This window comes from Priapulus caudatus, unplaced genomic scaffold (genome assembly GCF_000485595.1).
Source record: "Priapulus caudatus unplaced genomic scaffold, Priapulus_caudatus-5.0.1 Scaffold162, whole genome shotgun sequence".
Classification (NCBI taxonomy): Eukaryota; Metazoa; Priapulida; class Priapulimorpha; order Priapulimorphida; family Priapulidae; genus Priapulus; species Priapulus caudatus.
In genome coordinates this window covers 141,854-151,373 of record NW_014577223.1, presented here as the reverse complement: position 1 = coordinate 151,373, position 9,520 = coordinate 141,854, and the positions used below count along the sequence as shown (strand labels likewise).

The following is a 9,520-nucleotide window of genomic DNA, read 5'->3' as shown; positions in this document are numbered from 1 at the left end:
AGATGGATGGGTAGGCCATGCCGGGTAGATGGCCCGGGACATGGAATGGTATGGGATGGCGGTGCGGGATGCTGGTATAGGCATGGCATGGATGGATGGACGCATGATGGAAATGAGACTTGGTGCTGCGGATGGAAGCCACCACATCGGAATCCAGGATGGATGGATGGATGGATGGATGATGGCTATGGCAAGGATGGTGCGGTGGATGGTGTGCGGTGGAGTTGGTGCGGTGAATGGATGATGGATGATGGAGGATGCTATGGATGGATGGCAATGATGGATGGCGGCATGGCATGGATGGATGGATGGCTATGGATGGATGGCATGGATGGAATGGATGGCATGGATGGATGGCTAGATGGATGGATGGGCATGGGCATGGCGGGGTGGTCTTCGTTGTGGGTGAATGGACTCGGGATAGACATGGCCATGGATGGCTGCCTGGGTGGATGGATGGGATGAATGCGCTGGATGGATGGATGGCATGATGGTATGATGGCCATGGATGGGATGGATGGAATGGAATGGGATGATGGATGGATGGATGGATGGGTCAGGGATGGATGGATGGTATGCGTGATGGAATGGAGGCCTGGCATGGATCGGATGGATGCGTATGGACGGCTGGATGGATGGAATGGATGGATGGATGGATGGATGGTATGGAATGACATGGCATGGAATGGATGGCACTGCGAATGATGGATGGATGGATGATGGAATGGATGGAATGGCATGGATGATGGATGGATGGATGGTATGGATGGCATGGAATGGATGGCTAAGGGATGGATTGGATGATGGAATGGATGGTCCCACTGGCATCGGATGGATGAGATGGCCTGGATGCGCCATGGATCGCGCATTCGGTCACTGGATGGAATGCGACTGGACTGACTGGTCTGGAATGGACATGCACTGGCATGATGGATGGCCGCGATGATGGACCTGGATGGCATGATGGATGGTCATGGATGATGAATGAATATGGTGGATGGTTCGATGGAGGATGGGCATGAATGCGAATGGATGGATTGCGTGGCTCATGGATGATGGCATGGATGGATGATGGATGAGGATGGATGGAGGGATGGCATGATGGAGCATGGCATGGATCGGATGGATGGCATGGGTGGGAGGCATGGAATGGATGATGGAATGGCTGGGTGATGGATGAATGGCATGATGGAATGATGGAGATGGATGGATGTATGATGATGGATGGCCATGCGATGGATGCAGGGATGGATGGATGGATGGATGGATGGATGGATGGATGGATGGATGGATGGATGGATTGGGGCTTATGGATAGATGGGTCGGTGGGTTGGTGGTGGGTGGGTAGTTTACTCTGTGAATGGATTGGTGGGTGAGAGTATGTGCACTTACGTATTCCACCTGTATAATGATGGGTAAATATGTATGCTGGTCTATAGTCTTTTATATAAGGTGTCATTATACCATATCGTTGTGATGACAGGATAAATAATTGATCGTAGGTAACACGTCGTAATACGTATTCGCGTAGAGTTTCTAACCGATTGATGTTCATCGAAATGTGTATAGTGCACAAAAAATCCGTCTAAACACTTACGATAGCCAATAAAATATAGCGGATGTTTTCTGGTTCATGCAATATTTTTTAACCCCGGGAACATTTACTGCATTCCAAGACTGAGACTTAGCACGTACGACTTATAGCAAACGTACACATATTTTTTCGGATCTCATGTTGTAATAAATATGTTGAAGCTAGAAAAAAAAAAAACCACAACTGCAATTTAACCGCGCCTCGTGAATGCAGGGGCATTGGCGAGTGATCTTCCAGAGTAGATAGATCAGGAAGCTTTCATGCAGAATACTGCTATGTGTGCCTGGGGTAAAAACTCAGCGGCATGTGGCTGAAGTGTTTTGTCTGGTTATTTTTATCGTCTGCTGCGCAGAAGATGAAGGCTGTGCCGTGGACTATAGGTCTGGGTGAAGTCTAAGTGTTGATGGGCACGGATGTATGGCGACAAAATTCTGAATCAATACCTGAAGCCCAAATCTCTCACTGAACTGAAACAAATTTTGCAGATGAACATTGATTTTGTACAGCGGCGTCCGCGTCCCGGCCGTGTAGCCGTATCAAGCAATTGCAACGCGATGAGAGATCTAAACTATACTTTTATTGCCAGTTTCGTCAGATAGCAGTTCTCGCTAGAGCTACATATATACGCTGCTTTAACGGCACTTTTAGGTGTCGCCGAATTTAATTCCGGGTGAATTAGTCGTGGCTGTGTGTGTGGAGTTCCTGTGGCCGTGTGAGTGCCGTGGGATATTCCCAAGCCACTATCCTAGTAAAATAGGCGATGGATGATATTGTGACCTAGTTGTGTTTAACTGCTGGCAGTGTCTGGGTGTGTTGGGTGTGGGGGATTGATGTATTTTTGTTGTTCATTGTTAGAGATGAGTTTAGCTGAGAGCTACAATTACCAGAGAAATAGTAGGCAGAGTTAGAAAGTTATCGGGGCGAGTCTTGCCATTGTGTGCTTGTGCTGTGTTGTGTGTTGTGTGTTGTGTATCAAGAGCACATAAACTATATGGGACCTGCATACGTTCATACACCTGTAGAGTATAATATGTAAACTATACAACGAAATGGTAAGCGGTTTAACTGCTCTTGTTCGTATCGTGGGCAGGCTCGTGGTAGTTACTGCATGCATGTGTGCGTTTAGGTGCCTATTAACTGTGGCTGTAGGTGGCTACCCAGTCATTGACACTTGACATCTCACAAAGTATCCCTTCTCTTTCTAATAACAGGATGAGCTGGATCTGACGGCACAGCACCGGGAAGCGATGTTCAACTTGTCGCCCGAGAAGAAGTGGCAGATCTACTGCACAAAGAAACGGGTAGATTTTCCAATAAGCACACAGAAATAAGTCGAGTTTGATTATGAAAAATCTGAATAAATCACTGATGATACATAAATATTAGTTGATTGGTTAACGGCCCAGTGATCGAATCACGCTAAATAATTTTTATACAAATGCGATGACAGCCCAAATAGTCACCCGTACTGGTTCTTGACCATATTGTCATATGCCTCCTCTATCTTCTCTCACTGCTCTGGGTTTCCCCATAGTTTCATTTGCATGGTCGACTCGTAGTCTATTTCTTCTTATGTCTCAATAAATTAATCAATTTCGCAGTTTATTCTCATCGGCACGTTTATAAGTTTTGCCGTATCGACTTTCCCTAAAGGCATTAGTCCGTAGTACGCAGACTCATTTTCCTTCGCCGAACGGAATTCCCTCACCGATGCTGATAAAATCTTCATCAGTAATAGTAGACACTAGTGAAATCTATCCTCACTTGGTGCAGACAGGCAGACAGGTGTGGTGGTGTGACAAGGGGGGGAGGGTGTAGAAGGAAGGGAGAACAGCACTTTGATCAGTGGCTGCATTGCCATATTGATGCCCCTCCCCCCACCGCACGCAACACGCATGCTTGGCGAATCAATGTCTCGGCACCTAGCAACAATGCATTCTGACCGCCACCTCCCCTAGGCTCTGTGGCTGACAGGTTGCGCATGATTCTGAGGCTTAGCCGAACCTCATCGCTCACCTCTGCACAAGAAGGTTGCTATGCAATTTGGCTCTCGTTGGCAGTACACCCCGGCAGTCATGACACAGCCCCGATAGGACCCGACCGACTGTACAGCGCGCAGCATCCACACTATAAAAACACCTCTGTTTCAATCCTGTGTGCCTTGTCTGAGAGCTGACTGAGTTGCACGATATAAGCAGCGGATTAGCGAAGACGTAGAAAGAGTGATAATTGCACTAACAAGTTTCCCCTAAGCATATATCTGCCTAGTAGTTTTCCCTGCTGCACATGATACCTATTGGCGCATATAGGCGGCATATTTAGTGTGGAGCACATCTAACCATCCATTCCGGAAATAGGCTAGCGAGAGCCACTTGCCGAAATCTGTCAAGGCCATCGATGATTTCATAATTAACTTTCCTGGCACGTTGAGTTTATATTTACTACCGGTTGCGTGTGAGATGTGTAAGGGTGGATAAATCATGCCCTCGGCGTCGTAGATCAAAGCAGGACACATAAAACTGAAACGCGTGTCTAAGAATTTCGACCAGTCTACGTTCATTACCGGATAAGATGTTAGTCATAAAACAGACACATATATAGTGGGTACAATGAAGCTGCTGTCATCGATAAGAAGGAGTGCAAACGCACTAACCCACTTTTGTCAAGGATTGCTTGTGTGCACAATCTACGTGATCCAATTGAGAAATAGATTATTGCACAGACCTGAAAAATGTCGACTTTCTGGGAATCCGTACGCTTATTATGAATTACGCTCTTCTCATTTCGCAGCTGGTAATTGAAAATTCTGAAAATAATGTGCCGGCTACAATTTCACCGAGTAATTTACTGCAGGTTTAGTTGCTCTGAGATATTGCATCAGTTTTCTTGGACACCATTCTAGCAGAATCCATTTGCTGATCAGATATGACAGAGTTATACAGTGTTATATATAGGAAAATGCAAAACTGATGATTTTCCGTATAACTAGAGTTATTACCCAACATTGTAAGGGAAATTACGTACTATATCTTGTCGGACTTTGAATCCCATCAATCAGGCATTTTATTATTAAATTTCCCGAGTAGTGTTTAACACAAGTAGTTATATTTGCAGAGCAATTGAATAGGTTTATTTGTCATGATCCCCTTCTATATACCCAGCCTCACATGCCAATCATGTAGCATTTTACATTCACTAGGACAGGCCTGCTTAGTTTTAATATATTTCATTTCAATTAATGCAGTCAATTCATTGAGTCGTGCTAAAATGTGCAGTAAAATTGTGAATATGGCAATTAATGGAATCCATTTTAACTTCGGCTCATGCTCATGCTTTTATTTAGGCTCATGCTATTTAAGAGGGAAAGTGGATAACTTTTTATTTTTTAATTCAGGAACAGGATGATCCCAGTACCAAAAACTGGCCAGATTACTACATCGAGCGAGTCAATTCCTTGGCCGTGGTGCGTATTAGAATGCCCAGTGCTCTGGCACATCACATTTACTAGTATTGCTATAAGTAATTTGGATACCACCAAGAATCATGCAGCTACATTCAAAACTTGGATGTCGGGCAGTATCGCCTGTTGGATCCTCATTCGATTTAACACTCAGTATAGCTTGTAGTTTGTCTAGTTGTCAATGCTGACGACTCTGGGCATGCGGACCAGCCGCGCTGTTTTCCTCCGTCGCTGATGTGTGATGATGTTGTTGCTGTAGTTGCTGTTTCCACGTGATGAGGAGGAGGTGCGTGTAAGGACGCAGCTGGTGGACAGCCTGAAGACAGCTCTGAGAACACAGCCGATGAGCTTTGTGATGAGGTGAGGCTTCGCAAACGTGTCTGTGTCATGCTGCGTCAAGCCCAACGCCATGCCGTATCCTGTCACATCATGCTATATCAGGCTGTGTGGTGTACCTTCGTGTCAAACACTTTGCCGATATGGTTGGCCTTCGTATTTGAAGCCTGTGTATTACCATCGCATTGAAAGTCACATGGTGAAATGCCTAGTCCAGTTTCTTATAAGTAAAGAGTATTGACACGTATCATGTGTTAATTTTTACCTTGATGGAAACACACACGAATTACAAATACGAGAATATAGATGGCTATGCTGGCAACTGAAAGTGGCACATGCTCAACCAATTGTGTGTTTAAGCATGTGGAATCCAACGTACATATAAAAATGAAAAAACACTACTTACAATAGACATCTACTAAGAGATTACAACTCATGATATTTGTTAACATCGTATATTATAGACATGCTTCTAACATTGTATTCATCCAATCAATTATCGCGTCTTCCTAAGTCATTTACACATCATGATTCTCCTCCAGGTTTATAGATTTAGATGGACTGAACTGCCTGCTGCACTTCCTTAAGGAGATGGATTATGAGACAGAACAGAGTGCCATTCATACGTCTGTCATCGGCTGTATCAAAGCTCTGATGAACAATTCGGTATGCTACTCCGAACCCTTGATTACTTTCACCGGTAACGGTCAATGTTTAGAAAACGATCTAAGTATCTATTTACATACACACACATGCGCATGCATGCATGCACACATACACACAATCACACACATGCAGGCACGCACTCACGCACGCACACACGCTCTCATGCTCTCATCTACATTACACTCGCCAACAATGTAGCAGAGTCAGCATCTCGTTGTATGTAACTGCTAGATGAGTTTGTGTGTGCTGTTGACTGCAGCAAGGCCGGGCGAGCGTGCTCTCCCACCCCGACAGCATCAACATCATCGCGCAGAGTCTGAGCACGGAGAACGTGAAGACGAAGACTGCGGTGCTGGAGATACTGGGTGCAGTGTGCCTTGTGCCCGGCGGCCACAGGAAGGTGCTCGACGCCATGCAGCACTACCGCATATACGCCTGCGAGCGGACACGGTTTCAGGTGAGAACTGAGTAGCACTAGCTGGCACTGACACACGTTTTAGTGATGGCTCAGGGCAGGCAGGTGGTGTGACCTAGCCAAATGCAGTAACAAGAGGAATGGCAGTTCACGTCAGCAGCGAAAAACTGCAATAACGATTGCAGTTAGTACTTGACATGTCAATATAACATGCTATAGGACAGTATATGATTTTTCTAGCAATTTACATCTGTTGTAAACGTTGTTGCAAATGGTAACATTTATACACGGTATCATATTCCACTGATGTGTTTCTGCGAAATAATATGGTGTCAGATACCACTGTCCACCATAACTTAGAGACCTGTTCCAGAGACTTGTGCACATTTTAATACATTGAGCTTCTTTGTAATTTACAGACATTAGTGAATGACCTGGACAAAAGTACTGGAATATACAGGGAGGAAGTTGGGTTGAAAACCACAATCATGTCATTTATCAATGCTGCCATAAACTACGGTCCAGGCCAGGTATGTGTTCGTCTCTATGGGTACTACGCCTCTCAGATGCAACATTCCAACATGTTCTTAACTAAGATTTTATGAATATTCCTTTTTTGTAGTTAAACTGGAAAGAGTTCATGTTGAACTGATACATAGGTTTTAGTTTGGTTCATAATGGTATGTAAATATTTACACTGTATATTTGAATTCCAGGACCATCTAGAGTTTCGTGTTCATCTACGGTATGAGTTTCTTATGTTAGGAATACGACCTGTCCTAGACAAACTACACACGCACGAAAATGCAACTCTGGACAGGTGAGATTAGTATTTTTTTATTCTGAATCCATCTGATTTCATCTGTTTTTTTTTGTTGCATTTTGCAATTATTCTCATTCTATTACCTAATGTGTGTGTGTGTGTGTGTGTGTGTGTGTGTATGTGGGTGGGTGGGTGTGTGTGCGTGTGCGTGTGCGTGTGCGCGTGCGAGTGTGTGCATGCGTGAGTGTCAGAGTGAGTCGCACGTTACCTCGGACTGATGGCACGCATCTCGTATCGCAGGCACATCGATTTCTTCGAGATGGTGAGGAACGAGGATGAGAAGGAGCTGGCGAAGCGCTTCAACAAGGTGCACATCGACACGAAGAGTGCCACCAGCATGTTTGACGTGCTAAAGAAGAAGCTTTCGCACACCGAGGCCTACCCTCACTTCCTCTCCCTCCTGGAGCATTCTCTCCTGCTGCCATGTGAGTTACATACACGTCATTGATCGACGAACGCAGAGTGTTGTTTGTGTTCTAGCGTGTTTGGGTCCTGTTGACACTGCACACTCCCTTCAGCACGAGAGTTGCGGTGGCTAGATATCTGAACACGGTGTGGATTGTTCATAGTTGCACCTAAGGATTTGAGGGTTTTATGTGCTGTTAGAATGACCTTAAATGTGTTTGTTTGTGCCAGCATAACTGGAATTAAACGAGTTAGCTCCTAGTTCTATGGTCACGTTAGCTCTGTGACTTGTAACAGTTTGTATTAGTGCTAATAAGACGTTGTTCTGCACGTTTTTTCTGTTTGGTAGATAACGTTATAGAATGTAGTAAAATCCGCACCGCACTAAAAAGAAATTATTGTTATTGTGTATTTTAGCACACCTTTTAGCTATATTGCTGGATTTCTGACCAGGGTTTTATGAATCACTCGTCAAATGTGTGCAAGCTAATTACTGTCAACACCAGCTAAGGTGTTCTTGTGTTTTTTTGCAGTGGACGTTGGCACTTGTCCGCAACACTGGCAGTTGTTCGATCGCATTGTGCAGCAAATAGTGTTGCAGAATGACAATCGGGAGAATCCGGATGTGGAGCCAATCACAATTAATGTGAAGGAAATCGTACAGATGTATGTTCCTTTACTATTATACATTGCAATAGAACGTTAGCATAATTATTGTTAGGATATTATGTCCATGCAACACCGATTGTGAAATTATTGAAAATCACTTCTTCTGTGATGCTAAATTGTTTTCATGAAGGGAAAGCCTGTATTTGCTCGACTACATGCCCTGTCGTTATGTCACATTGCAGGCTTGCATCGGAAGATGAGATTAGGACAGCTAAAGAGAAAGCTGAGACGATGGAGAAGGAGAATCAGGAGATGGTGGAACTGCTGTCAAAGAAGGACAAGGAGCTGGAGGATGCCATCATGCAGAAGGTATGGTATGGAAGCGAGGTGCATGTCGTGGTCCGTCCGCGTTCATCTGCTGTGGTGTGTGCATACGTGTTCGTGGGCCACGGTGCGTGGATGTGTGCTCATGAACCGCAGCGGGTGAATGTGTTCACGTGGTCTGATGCACGGATATGTGCTGAGCCATGGTGCGTATACGTGTTTCACGTGCCACGGTGCATGTTAATATGTTTCATGTGCCACGGGGCATGTCATTGTGTTTTATGTGCCATAGTGAGTGAATATGTGTTTATGCACCGTGGTGGGTGAAGAATATGTGTTTATGCACCATGGTGGGTGAAGAATATGTGTTTATGTGCTATGGCATATTCACATGTGTGTATGTATGCGCCCATGCTACGTGCATGTGTGTTATGTACCATGGTGCATGCGTGAGTAAGCTGCAGGCTTGTCAGAATGTACGTTTGTCATGTGCGTGCATGTACCATGGTGCGTTTGTCCACCTGCCACGGCGCCTCTGTGCCGCCCACCGATACTAAGTCGGTGTTCGCGTCGGTTGCATGGCAGGTGTGTGTGCCATATTGCAGGTGGGAAATCGTACGTATGCTACAGACTACGTGCTGTATGTTCGTTCATGTACGTGCATGGTGTTGTTCTACGGGCGGAGAATATAGAGCTTCTCATGCTGTGTTGCAGTTCTCTCACAGGCAGTAGTGTGATTTTACAATATTGCCAGCTACAGATTTATCAGCAGGTAATTGTCAAAATGGAGCTGTTGGTGGTATTGGAAGGGATAATACCAACGCTTTGAGTCGGGTATCAGTCCCCTGCTCTTCCTCCTCACCAAACCCAGGAAGAGACATGGGTAGT

General features: G+C 45.1%; 1 protein-coding gene across 6 annotated transcripts in view; it reads left to right on the top strand.

The window, feature by feature from the left end:
* The window catches only part of LOC106806468 (disheveled-associated activator of morphogenesis 1-like), a 65,692-nt gene that overhangs the window by 45,395 nt on the left and 10,777 nt on the right, over positions 1-9,520 (top strand). For all 6 annotated transcript variants that reach the window (XM_014808418.1, XM_014808419.1, XM_014808415.1 and 3 more), the window contains exons 3-12: positions 2,806-2,895; positions 4,989-5,057; positions 5,314-5,414; positions 5,933-6,056; positions 6,316-6,513; positions 6,891-7,001; positions 7,188-7,291; positions 7,535-7,719; positions 8,233-8,365; positions 8,551-8,677. In XM_014808418.1, the coding sequence (XP_014663904.1) occupies positions 2,806-2,895; positions 4,989-5,057; positions 5,314-5,414; positions 5,933-6,056; positions 6,316-6,513; positions 6,891-7,001; positions 7,188-7,291; positions 7,535-7,719; positions 8,233-8,365; positions 8,551-8,677 (1,242 nt within the window). The remainder of the gene's footprint in view (positions 1-2,805; positions 2,896-4,988; positions 5,058-5,313; positions 5,415-5,932; positions 6,057-6,315; positions 6,514-6,890; positions 7,002-7,187; positions 7,292-7,534; positions 7,720-8,232; positions 8,366-8,550; positions 8,678-9,520) is intronic.